The 17,273-nt window shown below is 40.2% G+C and overlaps 1 protein-coding gene across 2 annotated transcripts in view; it reads left to right on the top strand.

Annotated features, from left to right (window-relative positions):
• TSG101 (tumor susceptibility 101) overlaps positions 1–4,340 on the top strand; it is a 42,708-nt gene extending 38,368 nt beyond the window's left edge. For both annotated transcript variants that reach the window (XM_082747319.1, XM_082747320.1), the window contains 3 exons: positions 979–1,181; positions 2,586–2,825; positions 4,001–4,340. In XM_082747319.1, the coding sequence (XP_082603445.1) occupies positions 979–1,181; positions 2,586–2,825; positions 4,001–4,090 (533 nt within the window). In that variant the 3' untranslated portion in view covers positions 4,091–4,340. The remainder of the gene's footprint in view (positions 1–978; positions 1,182–2,585; positions 2,826–4,000) is intronic.
• The last annotated feature ends 12,933 nt before the right edge of the window (positions 4,341–17,273 follow it).

The following is a 17,273-nucleotide window of genomic DNA, read 5'->3' as shown; positions in this document are numbered from 1 at the left end:
CATAATTGAAAATCAAAATACCATGTATGCATTTGCTGAATTAGGACTCTAACTGAAGAACACTCATCGTCATAAAGAGTATCCATCCCTCTCTCTGAAGAAAGTATGGAAGGGATTGGGGCGCCTGGGTGGCTCAGTGGGTTAAAGCCTCTGCCTTCGGCTCAGGTCATGATCCCAGGGTCCTGGGATCGAGCCCCACATCGGGCTCTCTGCTCAGCAGGGAGCCTGCTTCCTCCTCTCTCTCTGCTTGCCTCTCTGCCTAGTTGTGATTTCTCTCTGTCAAATAAATAAAATATTAAAGAAAATATCGGAGTGATAAGTTTATTTGATCTGAAATATGCAAGGAAATTCTGTAAGACACTGATGAAGAAGGGATGTTTTGAAGAGAATAGTAAAGAATCTGAGAATACACAGAACTGAGAGTGATATACATCACTCTCTTGCTCAACTGTTCATTCCTGTTCTTTGGGTTAAGGGTAATGGAGTAAAAGTCTTGTACAAGGGAAGCTGTATTAACCTTACACCGAGGAAACTGCCTGTGCTCGGTCCTCTTGTTGGCCTCTGCAGTAGGTTCCCGTCTCCCTTAGCTTAGCCAACCAGAGAATGCACTTGATGTGAATTAGATGTTTTTCTTTGGTATAAATTTGTCCCATTTGTTGGAGATCGGGGAATGGTTATAATCTGTAGGGACATAGCCCCTGTCTTTTATTTCAGCTTATTCAGATTATTTCAGCTGTCAGAGAAGGTAGGTAAATATGGATTCATAGTAATCTCTCACAGGGAAGGTATTTCTGAATCAACTCAGATTTTAATGTGGTTTTTTTTTTTTTGATGAATTATAACATTTACTGGAAAATTTCTCTTTCCTCCCACTTTGAAAGTGTCAACTCATTTTGTCCTGTTTTCTGAAGGCTCCTGTGAAAGGAATAGAAAGTGCTTGGGAAACTAAGCCAGTGGTTTCTGCCATTTCCCCTGCAGGTCCCAGTCGGGACGGCACCATCAGTGAGGACACCATCCGAGCCTCTCTCATCTCAGCGGTCAGTGACAAGCTGAGATGGCGGATGAAGGAGGAAATGGATCGTGCCCAGGCAGAGCTCAATGCCTTGAAACGAACAGAGGAAGACCTGAAAAAAGGTCATCAGAAACTGGAAGAGATGGTTACCCGTTTAGATCAAGAAGTAGTAAGTAGCTCATTGAATCGTTGCGAATTACATGTCTGCACCTCGTTTACCCTGCACATTGTGGGTTTCATAAGAGTTCAGAAAATTATACGTGCCTTTAAGCTTTTGAATATAGCTTCTCTGTGGCTTCGTTAGAAGAGGAGCCTGTGTTTGCAGCTTGGTCTTTAGGAGGTGGAGGGTATTTAGAACATCTCTCTGTTCGCCAGCTTCACTCTGAGGGCTGCGGCTTGACTCAAAGGAGCGTTGGTTCATGCTTGATGTCACCAGACAGTAGCCAGGAGATAACAGTTTGAGAGACTTCCGCGCCCTGATGAAGGTCTGCAGACCGTGGCTATAGACTTAGGGGTCAGTTCTTTTTTGTTTCCAGATGTTTGAACTATATTGAAAGCATCTTCAGCGAGCCCTCCTACCTCCATCATCTAGGGTATATGCAGCCTTTCGCTCTTCAGCTTCCTCGAACTTTTATCAGACTGCTGTGCCATGTGACTTGTTTATTCAGTGATGAAGTAGAGGCCTACTGGCATGACAGAAGTGCCAGCTTCCCTCGCCACTTTCAGTCCCACGAAGGGAGAATTTATTCCAGCAGATGTGTCTGAGGGCTCTGGGGACAGTGGTTTGTGTGTGCACGTGAGTTCTGCAAAATGGTTCTAGTGTGTAAAGTCAGCCTCACAGTAGTAGCCTGAGACTTTTAAAAGTTCAGGAAAGTGGGGCGCCTCAGTGGCTCAGTGGATTAAAGCCTCCGTCTTTGGCCTAGGTCATGATCCCAGGGTCCTGGAATCGAGCCCCACATCAGGGCTCTCTGCTCAGCAGGGAACCTGCTTCCTCCTCTCTCTCTGCCTGCTTCTTTGCCTACTTGTGATCTCTGTCTGTCAAATAAAATCTTAAAAAAAAAAAAAAGTGCAGGAAAGTGACACCACTACAATTCCCAGCCTGCACCTGCCACCTACAGTAGCTCATAACTGAAGTTCAGCCGTTTGGGGTTCTGTGGATTGAGCTGCTTAGACAGGGGAAAGTTGGCCCTCTGTAGCATGGCCCACTGGCTTGGAAGAAAGACCGCTTTTATTTTAATTTTCATGTGAGGAACCTCCTGCTGGAAGGTATCTTGTCTGATGGCTTGGTTTGCAAGATCATTTGTTACTGAGAAGTGACGAGCTGATCACTGCCCCTGGAAGTGCTTAGCTCAGGGTGTTTTCAACATTATTCTGTTCTTACTCAGCATCTTCCATCACCCTTTTCCTCTACCTTTGGCCAGTATGTTATTTCAAACATTCACCTCTACCGTGAGTTAAGTATTGCTTTGTTATTTTGCGGGTCTGTTTCTATAAAGTGGAGTTACAGAGTTGAGACCAGAGAGTTATGTACAGTTAATATGAAATCATCATGCTTGGACTATTTCGTTTTCAGGCTGAGGTTGACAAAAACATAGAACTTTTGAGAAAGAAGGATGAAGAACTCAGTTCTGCTCTGGAGAAAATGGAAAATCAGTCTGAAAACAATGATATTGATGAAGTTATCATTCCCACAGCCCCACTATACAAACAGATCCTAAATCTGTATGCAGAGGAAAATGCTATTGAAGACACTATCTTTTACCTGGGAGAAGCCTTGAGGCGGGGAGTAATAGATCTGGATGTTTTCCTAAAGGTATGTCTTCCTCAGTCTGCTTTCCAGGATCTCAGAACTCATGTTTTAAAAGAGGCACTGACCTTGAAAGCCACAAACCAGGAGGGTTTCTCTCTAGGGGAAGTTAAAATTCCTTGTGTTCCCAAAGAGAGCCAGTGAAATCTGTGGCTGTGAGCAGCGTCGTCTTACCTACCCAGGGCTGAGGATCCATCTGGGAGAGGAAGAAAGGTAGATTAGTGGCCGCAGTCCCCACCCCCAGCCAGCAGGAAGTGGAACGTGGTTCTTCTCTCGTACTGCTGTACCTGGGTGGGTCTGGAGGAACAGTCAGATTTCCATTGGTTTTTTCTGGTCAGACACCACCTCAGTTAAGATTGCTGACTGCCACCCCCAGTTGAGAGTTTGGTTTTTTCCTATTTTGTTAGAATTGCATAATTTTAGACCCGTTTTCCTAGATCAAACAGCCCTGCAAAGTATCAGGCTGCCCTGGTCGCACCAGAGTCCTTCTGCATGAAGGTTGTTGAGGCTTATTACTGTCACAGAGACGTGAAGATCCAGGGAGCCAGTACTGTCTGTTGGGTCATGAACAGTGGTTTTAGGACTAATGGTGGCAGCCCTTTGGATATTTGATCCAGCTGCTGCTGCTGCTTCAGTAAACGTGCAAGGCTGGTCACCTGGTGCACGCACATGAATGTCTGGGTATAAGACCCCAGACTCCCTTTCTGTACACTGTCCCCTGCTTGGGTGCCATAGCTTAGGGAAAGGTGCACCCAGAGAGGGCAGAGAGAGGAGCTATTGCTAGGCATGGGACGAAAGCTGGCTTATGCTGCTCATTCCCCAGCTTTTTGACAACTGGGGATAATCGGAGCTATCAACATTTTATGAACTTTTGATAGGATCGTAGGTCAAGTTCTCCTGGTGTCTTGGTTTATCTTAAGATGTAGTTCAAACTCCTGAGCCAGATCCTATAAGGTCATGCTGTTCCCTGTAATGTAATCCTTTATAGGATCTCAGAAGGTCACTTTCCTTAACACAGCCTGCCAGCATCAATCTAGTGAGTTTAAAAACCCCCATATAATGAAGTACTGGTTCCAAAGGAAGATGGCTAATTAGATCCCATCTAGGTTACAAACTGTATGATACTTCATGTGTGGGTCAAATCCATTCTAAACTGTTGAAACTTTTTTCCCCCCTCCCAGCATGTACGTCTTCTGTCCCGTAAACAGTTCCAGCTGAGGGCACTAATGCAAAAAGCAAGAAAGACTGCCGGTCTCAGTGACCTCTACTGACTTCTCTGATATCAGCTGGAGATTGAGCTCTTCTTAAAGCATTCTTTTCTTCTCTTTCTTTCTCTTATCAGTAGGTGCCCAAAATAAGTTATTGCAGTTTATCATTCAAGTGTAAAATATTTTGAATCAATAATATATTTTCTGTTTTCTTTTGGTAAAGACTGGCTTTTATTAATGCACTTTCTATCCTCTGTAAACTTTTTGTGCTGAATGTTGGGACTGACTATGCTAAATAAAATTTGTTGCATAACTTTTCTCTTTATTGAACATTTAGGAAACATTAAATCTTATTAAGAAGCCCAGTTTTTGATTTTGCAAACAAAGCATAATATCAGGTTAAAAATTCGCATTATTTGTTCTGCAATATATAAAGTAAACTCTGTTTAGTATGGGGCATACCACATGGATATCTAAATACCTGAGTGACGTTCCGTGGCAGGCCCTGCGTGGGGCCCTCCTCTACCAGCCCTTGCCAAGATTTGTTACCTTTCTAGGCTTCACCGAATCACAACTGTTTCCATCAAGATGGAAGGAACAGAGTGACAATTGCCAAGCTATACACCAGAGAATTTACGTTAATTGGGCAAGAGGGTCTGGCCACAGCTAAGTAGGAGGGGTAGAGTGCCTCCCCGCTTTTAGGGGCACTTGGAGCCAGTCTTCCTGGTGAGTTGGTGACCACCCCGTGAGCTCTGTTTCATGCAGAGCTCAGCTAAGTAGAACAGAATTTTCTGTCAAAATGAGATAGAAAATTCATGAGGTTACAAAGAAAAGAAAAGAACTACTTAAGATATTGCAAGATATTTAGGAAGCCAGACAGCCTACTCTATACTTCCAAGAAAAGAATGCCCACCTTCGTCTCTGTCATCACTGAAGGATTTATACAGTTTAGATCATCTATAAAGATTATCAGAACAGCGGTACCTGGCTAAGTTGGTGGAGAATGTAACTCTTGATCTTGGGTTGTGAATTCAGGCCCCATGTTGGGTGTAGAGATTACTTTAAAAAAATTATTAGAATAAAAGCCAGCAAGGTCAAATCAAGGCTTAATTTAGGATTGGAACTACCATTTAGTAACTTTTGTATATACATCCATTTTTACCTTGTAGATAAAGTTGCAACGTTTTTTATTTTTTTATAAACATATAATGTATTTTTAGCCCCTGAGGTACAGGTCTGTGAATCACCAGGTTTACACACTTCACAGCATTCACCATAGCACATACCCTCCCCAGTGTCCAAACCCCGCCACCCTCTTCCGACCCCCCTGCCCCCCAGCAAACCTCAGTTTGTTTTGTGAGATTAAGAGTCTCTTATGGTTTGTCTTCCTCCAGATCCCATCTTGTTTCATTTATTCTTTTCCTACCTCCCAAACTGCCCACGTTGCATCTCAGCTTCCTCATATCAGGGGGATCACATGATAGTTGTCTTTCTCCGATTGACTTATTTCGCTCAGCATAATACCCTCTAGTTCCATCCATGTCGTCACAAATGGCAAGATTTCATTTCTTTTGATGACTGCATAGTATTCCATCATATATATCTCACATCTTCTTGATCCATTCATCTGTTGATGGACATCTAGGTTCTTTCCATAGTTTGGCTATTGTAGACATTGCTGCTATTAAACATTTGGGTGCACGTGCCCCTTTGGATCATTACGTTTGTATCTTTAGGGTAAATACCTAGTAGTGTAATTGCTGGGTCATAGGATAGCTCCATTTTCATCTTTTTGAGGAACCTCCATGCTGTTTTCCAGAGTGTTTGCACCAGCTGGTTGCAACTTTTTTATAGTGTATCAGTGAACATATCAGCCAGCCAGAACACAAGGATCAGAATCTCTGAACACAGTATACACACATCATTCTTTTGAACCAAGTGGGGTGTGTGTGTCTAACACCTATACCTAGGCACGAACTGCAGTCATACAGGAACTGGAAACACGAAGTATCATCCAACATTTGGATGCTCACACAGCTGGAGAGCTAAATAGAGAACTCGGTGTTGCCCCCTTTTTCCACATTAAGGAATTCAGGTTTATTCAAAAATTTGACATATCTAATCCTATAACTACCATCTTTCCTTCCTTAACTTCAGAATGGAAGCTTTAAGCAACTTTAAAGCTTGAGCTTCTGAATTTCCCAGTTTCTACACTTTTTTTTTTCAAACAAGCCTCCTCTTCAGGGGTTAGCTTTACCTTTATGAGCAGGACACAAAGAAGCACTAAGGAATACTTCTTTTATCCATAGAGGACCTGAAAGTAAAGGCTTAATTATTTCTTCCAGGGCACCTGGGTGGTTCAGTGGGTTAAAGCCGCTGCCTTCAGCTCAGGTCATGATCCCAGGGTCCTGGGATCGAGTCCCCTCGGGCTCTCTGCTCAGCGGGGAGCCAGCTTCCTCCTCTCTCTGTCTGCCTCTCTGCCTGCTTGTGATCTCTGTCTGTCAAATAAGTAAATATAATATTAAAAAATAATAATAATTATTTCTTCCTTTCCTTCCCTTTCTCTCCTACCCCTGCCCTTCCCTCCATTCCCTCCTCTTCCTACAAAGGTCTGTAACATCAAAAACAGCAGTCGCTGAGTGAATGAGTATTTAACAGACTTGTGGTATGAATTATGGCAGAAAAATAGACCAACAGGACAGAGAAAAATGTAAAACAGATGGTTAGACATATTTACTATTTAATACACCAGCCATCTTTCCACACGGGCCCCGGGCTCTGGTCATGCTTGCTGGGAACCACTCTCCTTTAGCCGTCTCCTTACCCCATGTCACTTCCTAGCAGGGAATCCCTTCAAAATTCCTATTAGTTTATTCCCAATCATTTGATTCCATTTTGCTTTAGCCTATCATATTCAGACTAGCGGGGGAGTTTTACCCAGGCCTCACTTACCTTCTCCAGGAGACTAACTGCTAACACTTCTGTTACTAGTGTTTTGGTTGTTTTTGTTTTTTTTTTTAAGGTTTTATTTATCTATTTATTTATTTGAGAGTGAGAGAATGCATGAGAGGGGAGAAAGTCAGAGGCAGAAGCAGACTCCCCACAGAGCCAGGAGCCCAATTCAGGACTCTATCCCAGGACCCTGGGATCATGACCTGAGCCAAAGGTAGAGGCTTTAACCCTCTGAGCCACCCAGGCGCCCACTAGTGCTTCTTTTTTCTCTTCATTGGACATAATTGGAACTTTTAGAGAATATCTCAAAATGGTGCAAGACCTACCCACAGTGTTTCGCAATGTTACCAGATATTTGTATAGATAAACATGCAAAGAAACTTAGTTTTATGTAATTGAATAATAAATACCAGGACAAAGGTCTACAAAGGTAAGTTCCTCTACCACCACCACCACCCCTTTCTCAGTCTCTTCAGCAGCAAATAGACTTCAGAAAGAGAGATGCTTGTACAAGATCAACCTCAAAAATTAATTGTTCCTGGGGCGCCTGGGTGGCTCAGTGGGTTAAGCCGCTGCCTTTGGCTCGGGTCATGGTCTCGGGGTCCTGGGATCGAGTCCCGCATCGGGCTCTCTGCTCAGCGGGGAGCCTGCTTCCCTCTCTCTCTGCCAGCCTCTCTACCTACCTGTGATCTCTCTCTCTGCCAAATAAATAAATAAAATATTTATTAAAAAAAATTAATTGTTCCTCACAGATCCTCTTTTACCCCTGTTTTGTGGTAACAAATAATTTTTCAAATATGAACATCCTACCTAACTCATGGTGGAAACTGGATATAGTCTCCTAAGATTCTTCAAAATACTTTCCATTAAATCCCCTACAGATAGGGAAACCCCCCAAGAAGTATATCCTTTCTTTTTAATCATCTCGGAACCACTCTGGAGTTAAAAGAAATCATGAACATAAGAAGTTAACTTCAGAAGAAATGTCATTGAACATCCATGTCTGGCAACCTATCTTGACAATGTCACAGAACTGAAGTGTTGCCATCAATAATTTCCCCTAGAAATTTCTTACAGGGGCGCCTGGGTGGCTCAGTGGGTTAAGCCTCTGCCTTCAGCTCAGGTCATGATCTCAGGGTCCTGGAATCGAGCCCTGCATCGGGCTCTCTGCTCGGCAGGGGGCCTGCTTCCTCCTCTCTGCCTCCTCTCTGCCTGTGTCTCTGCCTACTTGTGATCTCTGTCTGTCAAATAAATAAAATCTTTAAAAAAAATTTTTTCTTGGGCGCCTGGGTGGCTCAGTGGGTTAAGCCGCTGCCTTCGGCTCAGGTCATGATCTCGGTCCTGGAATCGAGCCCTGCATCGGGCTCTCTGCTCAGCAGGGAGCCTGCTTCCTCCTCTCTCTCTGCCTGCCTTTCTGCCTACTTGTGTTCTCTGTCAAATAAATAAATAAAATCTTAAAAAAAAAATTTTTTTTCTTACAGCAGTTGGTCATTTAAACAGTTATGAGGGTAAGTATAGAGATACAGAAATTAATACGGATATCAATTTTACCAGTAACAGTACAGACTATAAAGTTTAAAATAATATATTGTCAGCAAGTGAGTACCTGCTGTGTTTAGGATTAGGCTCAGAATAAGACAGACTCGGTCCCTTAAGAATTTATAATCTGGTGAGCCAATGAAAAGTGTGGGAAATAAAACAATGTATACCTAGGGGAGCTAGTCTCCTCTCCCTGGTAGAATTCAGGCTCACATCTAACTCCAGGGACTGAAAATGCAAAATGAGCATATTACCTGGCAACTGTTTGGACATTTTCCCACTGCTCGGGATCTTCGTCAGTTCCTGTGTCTAAGTTCAGATCCTTCAGAGAGACCCCAGCAATGTTCACTCCACTCTACACAGGAACTAAGAAAAAGGCGCCGAAGTATTTTTACTACATGGTATTGTGTAAACAGGGCATTTTTTTTAAGCCTTAGCAGAACTGTTACAGTTGCAGTGAGTGGCTTTCAAATGGGAATGTTCAACGGAATTATCAAATTCGGATGTCTATATCCTGCCCAAAATAGGCTAAACTAAGATCTCTCTAAGGATAGGGCCCATAATTCTATCATCCTGCCTGAGATTCTCCACACAAGAAAGTTAGTTTTAAACTTCCAACTGTAGATAAGTTTTAAGCTTTATCTGAATGGATTTCAAGGGTTCTTAGGAAAAACTGAAAAAAAAGGACTACCATCACCACAGCACCATTCGTCTTTCCTATAATGTTCTTCAGTGAATATGAAGAATTCACGGGGCACCTGGTTGTCACTGTCGGTTAAGTGTCCTACTCTTGGTTTCAGCTCAGGTCATGATCCCGGGGTTGTGAGATCCAGCCCTGTGTCGAGCTCTGCACTCAGCACAAGCCCACTCGGGTTTCTCTGAGCTCAAGCTCTCACTCGCTCTATAATAAATAAATATTCTTTAAGAATTCACGTTACTTGTTTTACTGCACTGACCTTTCTAGAGTGTGCCAAGTTAAATATAAAACTGTATCATGTTATTCAGCGCTGCATTAAGAAAGTCTTTTAATCCCAACGTAGGATTATAGTAACATTCTCACTTTTTTCAAATCTATTGGTTTTTCTGGTAGATTATTATTAAAACAGTGTTTAAGTGTAAAAGGGCCTAGAGAGGAATAAGTCCTTTTCCCCCCACTCAAACTATGTTATTTCATGATGAAGTAACTATACGATCAATATTGTCTAAATATCTTTGGAGAATGCACAGCTCAGTGGTGCTTTCAGGCTTACCACTTGAGTCTCCAGCTTCCAGAATGCATACCAAGCCTCTGCCCAGAAAACAGAAACAGGCAGTGTCCAGATTACAGCCACTGCCACTAACACGGATTTTGGAAAACCCACTCAACTTCCAGGCTACATAGGTTAAGGTATCCACGGAGAAGAAAAAGTTCTTAAGAGAAAATGAGTTCATGTCAGAAAATGTTTTTCTCTAACATGATACATTTTTTAGGTTTATCTAAAACTGGTAAATCTGGGACGCCTGGGTGGCTCAGTTGGTTAAGCAGCTGCCTTCAGCTCAGGTCATGGTCCCAGTGTCCTGGGATCGAGTCCCACATCGGGCTCCTTGCTCAGCAGGGAGCCTGCTTCTCCCTCTGCCTCTGCCTGCCATTCTGTCTGCCTGTGCTCGCTCGCTCTCCCTCTCTCTCTCTGATAAATAAATAAAATCTTTAAAATAAATAAATAAATAAATAATAAATAAAAAAATAAAACTGGTAAATCTAAAAAAACAGGGTTCTTTATCAATTCCAACTATACCACAATTCCAACAATACCCAATATAAATAAATTAAATAATAGCTTTTTGTTGCTGCCTTACATAGTCTTTGTGCAAAAAACACAGTAGTAGGTTCACTCCATAAAAAATTTTGAGAAATGGGTGCCTAGGTGGCTCAGTTGATTAAGCATCTTTTTTTTTTTTAATAAGATTTTATTTATTTGACAGCACCAGCAGGCAGAGGGAGAGGGAATAGCAGGCTCTCCGCTGAGCAGACAGCCCGACAGGCTCATTCCCAGGATCCTGAGTTCACGAACCTGAGCTGGAGGCCACTTAACCAACAGAGCCACATAGGCACCCCAGCATCTGACTCTTGATTCCAGCTCAGGTCACGATCTCAGGGCGATAAGGATCTAGCCGCAGGTCAGGCTCCACACTGGACGTGTTGCCTGCTTGAGATTATTGCTCGCTCACTCCCTCCGCCCCCCACCCTTAAAAAAATCAAACATCAGTAAACAAATGCTCCCTTATCAAGTTTTTAAATGATAGTTTTCCTCAGAGAATAACGCATTTAGAGCAAAAATGTCAGTTAAGGTGGGAACAGAGAGAAGCGTAGATCTTAGAATATCACTGTTGAGCAAAACATAATCAGGCCTTAGTCCCAGTAGGAAAAGGAAAAACTTCTGGTAAAGCCTGATGGTTTGGGTGTGTGAACTATTTTAAACTATAAGCTTTATCAGAATTTCTTCCTTAATGAATTTAAAAAGTGGTAATGATAAGCCAAAAGGTCAGTATAGCTGTAGTAATAGCAAAAATGGAATTTTTAACAAAAAAGCATTAATAGGGATAGAGATACTCCATGGCATATGAAACAATCCAACAACATATAATAACCATGAACTTAGAAGCAATTAATAAAATGGCCTCAGATTATATGAAGAAAAATTAGGAATTCCAAGGTGAATCTGATTCATAATCAGTGGAAATTTTTAATATGCTTAAATCAGCAATAATTAAAAACCAGGAGGAATTAGTAGTAACTTAGTAAAAATAAATAAAATGAATTGTGACTACAGAAAAATCATCATGCCCAATAAAGTTATTTTTTTTCTCTTAAATACATAGGGAACATTTACAAACACCATCAATTAACTAGATAGAAAACTAAGCCTTACTAGATTTCAAAGAGGTGGTTAACCCTAAAAATACCACAGAAACCTCCCAAAAAATTACCTTCTAGTAAATTTATATTCTCATATGCATCTTTAAAACAAATATAAAATCAGTGACAAGAGTTATTAATCATAAAGTAAAAGGAAGGAAAGAACAGTCCATACTAGGATTAAAAAAAAAAAAATCTACCAATAAAATAGCTAGTTGTTGGGGAGGGAGCTTAAAATTAGAAAAATATTTAGCCAAACTAGAAGGGGAAAGGGCAATATCTCAGACAAATAATATTAAGAAACAGAAGTAACCACAGATAGAGAGGTTAAAAATGTCCTAATATATCACCTTGAGGCTGGGAGCCATGATTGCGGTGAGGGGAGCAGGATACAACTTCTCATAAAATATGAAATACATGCCAGTACATTTAAAAGCTTGGATGAAATGATCAAGTCTAGAAAACTTCCTAAAATGACTAAAGAAATTGAAAATTTGAATAAACGAATATACATTAATGAACTATCAAAAAATCAAAAATCGGGACGCCTGGGTGGCTCAGTTGGTTGAGCAGCTGCCTTCGGCTCAGGTCATGGTCCCAGCGTCCTGGGATCGAGTCCCACATCGGGCTCCTTGCTCCGCGGGGAGCCTGCTTCTCCCTCTGCCTCTGCCTGCCACTCTGTCTGCCTGTGCTCGCTCTCGCTCGCTCTCTCTGATAAATAAAATAAAAATCTTAAAAAAAAAAAATCAAAAATCTATCCCCATGCCATTTCAAATTGTTTTACAGATGAATTTTATTAAAACTTCACGGAACAGCTCATTCTTCTTTCATGCAACCTGTTTGATAACAAAAAGGTTTTGGGAGAAACAGTAAAACCCTGACATCAAAACTAAGAAAAGACCACAAGAAAAATAATAAACCCAAATCACTTATTTACATAGATGCCAAGAAGTACTAAATAAAATATTAACAAATATAATTAAGTGGGGTCTTTGAAAATACTTTAGGACCAAGTAGAGTTTATCCCAGAAATGCAAAGACAGTTCAGTATCAGAAAATATATTAATATACCACATGAGATTTAAAGGAAAAAAGACATATGATTATTTGAATTATAGAAAAGATTATGAGGGGCGCCTGGGTGGCTCAGTGGGTTAAAGCCTCTGCCTTCAGCTCAAGTCATGATCTCAGGGTCCTGGGATCGAGCCCCACATCGGGCTCTCTGCTCAGCGGGGAGCCTGCTTCCTCCTCTCTCTCTCTGCCTGCCTCTCTGCCTACTTGTCATCTCTGTCTGTCAAATAAATAAATAAAATCTTTAAAAAAAAAAAAGAATAAACAAGTCTTTATTTGGAGATGGTAAAATTATCTAAGAGATAGTGTTTGATAACCCATGAACTACTGAAATTAAAGAACAGAAAAAAGAACAGACATGTGAGACACCACTAAACACACCAACATACGCATTACTGTAAAACCAGTAAGAGGAGAGAGAGAAGCACAACAATTATTTGAAGAAATAATGACTGAAACTTCCCAAATTGATAAAACACTTATCTGCACATGCAAGAACTTATGGAACTGCAAGTAAGATAAACTGAAAGAGATTGTCAGACATTATAGTCAAACTGTTAAAGCCAAGAGAAATGTTAGAGATAGCAGACATTGTATACAAGGGACCCAAAAGAGGTTAACGGCTGACTTCTCATCTGAAGCAATGGAAGCCAGAAGAGAGATGAATGATATTCCAAGTGCAGTAAGAAACTCCATCAAGAATTCTCAACCTAGCAAATCTGTATTTCAAAAATGAAGGCAAAATAGAGATGTTCCCAAATAAAGAGTGAGAATTCACTGCTAGCAGCCAACCTGCCTTACAAGAAATACTGAAGGAAGTTATTTTGGACTGAAAGGAAGTAATACCGGGCAGCAATTCAAATTGAAATAAAGAAATAAAGGGGCGCCTGGGTGGCTCAGTGGGTTGAGTGTCTGCCTTCAGCTTGGGTCATGGTACCAGGGTCCTGGGATCGAGCCCCGCATCAGGCTCCCTGCTCGGCGGGAGTCTGCTTCTCCCTCTCCCTCTGCCTGTCTCCCTGGTTGTGCTCTGTCTCTCTCTCAAATGAATAAATAAAATCTTAAAAAAAAAAAAGAAAGAAAAAACACTGATAATAGTGATATGTAGCAACTGTAAAAAAAATTATTCTTATATAGATCTTATTTGTATATACATTTTATTACATATATAATTTATAATTATAAATATGCATGTATTAAAATGTGTATACACACATCCTTATTTAAAACTACACAAAAAAATTATCATAAAATTTAATAATTGGGCCTACAAGATACAGAGATAAAAGGTATTTGACAATAACAACCAAGAGGAGAGAGAAGAGAAAGAAGCTGGAGTAGAGCAAGGAAGTGATACCAGATGATAACTCAAATCTAGATGAAGAAGAATACCAGAAACGAAAAAATAAGGTTAATATAAAAAGCTTAATTAATGAAAAAAGATGTATATTTTCTTCTCTTGTGTCTACAAAAGACATAAGATTATATAAAGCAGTAATATATATATAAAGCAATATATAGCTTTATATAAGCAACAATTATATGTATTTAAGGCAATAATTGTATATAAAGCAATAATTGTAACACCGTATTGTTGATTTTGTAATATATATAAATGTAATATACAAAATAATAGCACAAAAGTGAGGGGCTGATGCTATAATGGAGCAAAGTTTCTATATTTTGTTAGAATTAAATGTGCAAAAATGTGAAGTAGATCATGGTGTGTTGAGCTGTATATTGTAAACCTAAGAGTAACCACTAAAAACACAAAAACCCTCAAAAACCATAGTTAAAAACAAAGAAATTAAAATGGTACTTCAGAAGAACATCCCCAAAGGGCACCTGGGTGGCTCTCTGCCTTCGGCTCCGGTCATGATCTCAGGGTCCTGGGATCTCGAGTCCCGCATTGGGCTCTCTGCTCAGCAGGGAGCCTGCTTCCCCCTCTCCCTCTGCCTGCCTCTCTGCCTACTTGTGATCTCTGTCTGTCAAATAAATAAATAAAATCTTAAAAAAAAAATTGGCTCTTGCTCCTCAAAAAAGAAAAAAATATCTTAAGAGAAATTTTAAAATACTTGAGACAAATGAAACCAAAACACAGTATACCAAAATGTATGGGATGCAGCTTCTCTGAGCTTAATGAAAATCACTACCCATAAATGCCTACGGCAAAACAAGAAAGATTTCAAGTCAATAACCTAACCTTCTATCTCAAAAAAAATAAGAAGAAAAAGAAGAGCACAGTAAACCTGAAGGAAAGAGAAGAAAAGATAATGAAGATTAGGATGCAAATTAAAATGAAGCAAAATAGAAAGTCAGTGAGAAAATTAATGACATCACAAATGTGTTCTTTGAAAAGATCAACAAAATTGAAAAACCTAGGCTGGCCAAGCTAGATTGACCACGAAAAAGAGAAGGAATCAAATTACTAAAATCAGGAATGAAAGAGGGGATCATCACTATCGACATCAGAGAAATAATATTGGAATATTATGAACAACTATGAGCCAACAAATTAGATAATTTGCATAAATGGGTAAATTCCTAGAAAGACAGAAACTACTGAAAATGCTCAAATAGAAAATCCGAATAGACATACAAGAAGAAGAGATTAAACCAGTAACTGGGAAATCTTCCCAAAAGCAAAGCCTTCAGTAGGGAATTCTACTAAACATTCAAACAATTCCTGTCTTCACAAACTCTTCCAGAAAGAAAGAAAGGACCACTTCACTACTCATTCTAGGAGGACATTATTACCCAAGGTAGACAAAGACCCCTCTGGAAAAACATTTTTTCCTCAAGAATATAAATATGGACACCAACAAAATGTTAGCAAACCAAATCCAACAGCATTAAAATGCATTATACATAACAACTAAGTTATGGCTTAACATCCAAAAATCAAGTGGCATAATACATTATAATGTATTATTATGTATTAAAATACATAATATAGGGGCGCCTGGGTGGCTCAGTGGGTTAAGCCTCTGCCTTCGGCTCAGGTCATGATCCCAGCGTCCTGGGATCGAGCCCCACATCCGGCTCTCTGCTCGGCAGGGAGCCTGCTTCCCCCTCTCTCTCTGCCTGCCTCTCTGCTTACTTGTAATCTCTGTCTGTCAAATAAATAAATAAAATCTTTAAAAAAAATACATAATATAAACAAAAAGAGTGTCTCAAGAGACAAAAAGCATTTGACAGGGGTGCCTGGGTGGCTAAGTTAAGCATCTGCTTTTGGCTCAGGTCATGATGCCAGGGTCCAGGGATCAAGCCCCGCATCAGGCTCCCTGCTTAGTGGGGCATCTGCTTATCCCTCTCCCTCTCCCTCTGCCCCTCCCCACCCCAGCTCATTCATTTTCTCTCAAGTAAATAAATTAAATCTTTAAAAAAAAAAAAAAAGCCTTTGACAAAATCCCATACCCATTCATGGTAAAAACCCTTACTAGGAATAGAAGGGAATGTCCCTAAGGAGCATTTATGAAAAACATTATCCTTAAATTGGGAACTAAGATAAGGTTGCCCATTCTCACCACTCTTATGCAGTACTGTATTAGATGTTCTATCGAGGCAGTTATGCGAAAAAGAAAAGCCATTCAGATTAGAAAGGAAAAATAAAAAAATATATTCACAGACATGTTGATGTATATATAGAAAATCCTAAGAACCTATTATCTAAAACCTACTAATCTAAACATCTAAAAAAGTGGGAGATTTGTAGACTGAAAACTATAAAACATTGCTGGAAGTAATTAGAGAAGTCCTAAATAAATAAATGGGAAGACATCGATCAGAAGCCTTATGACTGTCAAGCTGGAAATACTACCAAAACCACAGAGTCTCTGCAGGCTTTTTTGCAGAAATTGACAAACTGCCTCTAAAATTCATGTGGAAATGCAAAAAGCTCAGAAAAAACAAAATAATCTTGAAAAAAAAAACAAAGTTGGAGGAGTTAACACCTTCTGATTTCAAAACTTACCACAAAGCCACAGCAACTGATACATTTCTAAATACTATGGACTGATCTTTATGACATGTTATTAAACTAAAAAGGTGTTGGAGGGGATCCTGGCTGGCTCAGTTGGCGGAGCGTGCAACTCTTTACCTCGAGGTTGTGTGTTTGAGCTCCACATTGGGTTTGGAGAGTATGTAAATAAAATATTAAAAAAAAAAAAAAAAAAAGAGGATGGTGAAAATTGTACATAGAAACAAAAAATGTTTTTTAAACAATAAAAATTGTTAATGGCTACTTATTTTTTAAATGGAGGCGAAGGGAAAAGAGGACAGAGATAGAAGCTAGACTTCTTATAGTCATATAAATATTTAATAAAATTATCAAACAAAAAATTATCAAACAAAATTTAAATAGCAGTTCTTCAGGGCACCTGGGTGGCTCAGTGAGTCAAGTGTTTGCCTTCAGCTCAGGTTATGATCTCAGTCGGGGTCCTGGGATGGAGCCCTGCATCAGGCTTCCTGCTCAGCGGGGAGCCTGCTTCTCCCTCTCTCTCTGCACCTCCCACTGCTCATGCTCTCGCTCTCTCAAATAAAAATCTTTAATAAATAAATATCAGTTCCTCGATATCAAAACTGAAATGAATAAACATTATCATGTACTCAGTTTTGTTGTACCTGCAGACAAAACCTACTCCAAATGACTTTAAAATACAGTAATTTGACTGAATATGCCAGCCCATATTTCCTGAGCCCCAGACTCAATCAGCTACCTGTTTGATATTTCTTCCTGGTTGTCTTCAGATATTTCAAATTCAACATGTCTTAACTGGGAGTCTTGATTTT

This window comes from Mustela nivalis (genome assembly GCF_964662115.1).
Source record: "Mustela nivalis genome assembly, chromosome: 9".
In the NCBI taxonomy this organism is placed as follows: Eukaryota; Metazoa; Chordata; class Mammalia; order Carnivora; family Mustelidae; genus Mustela; species Mustela nivalis.
Note: the sequence above shows the minus strand (reverse complement) of the source record. Positions and strands in the feature narration are given on the sequence as shown.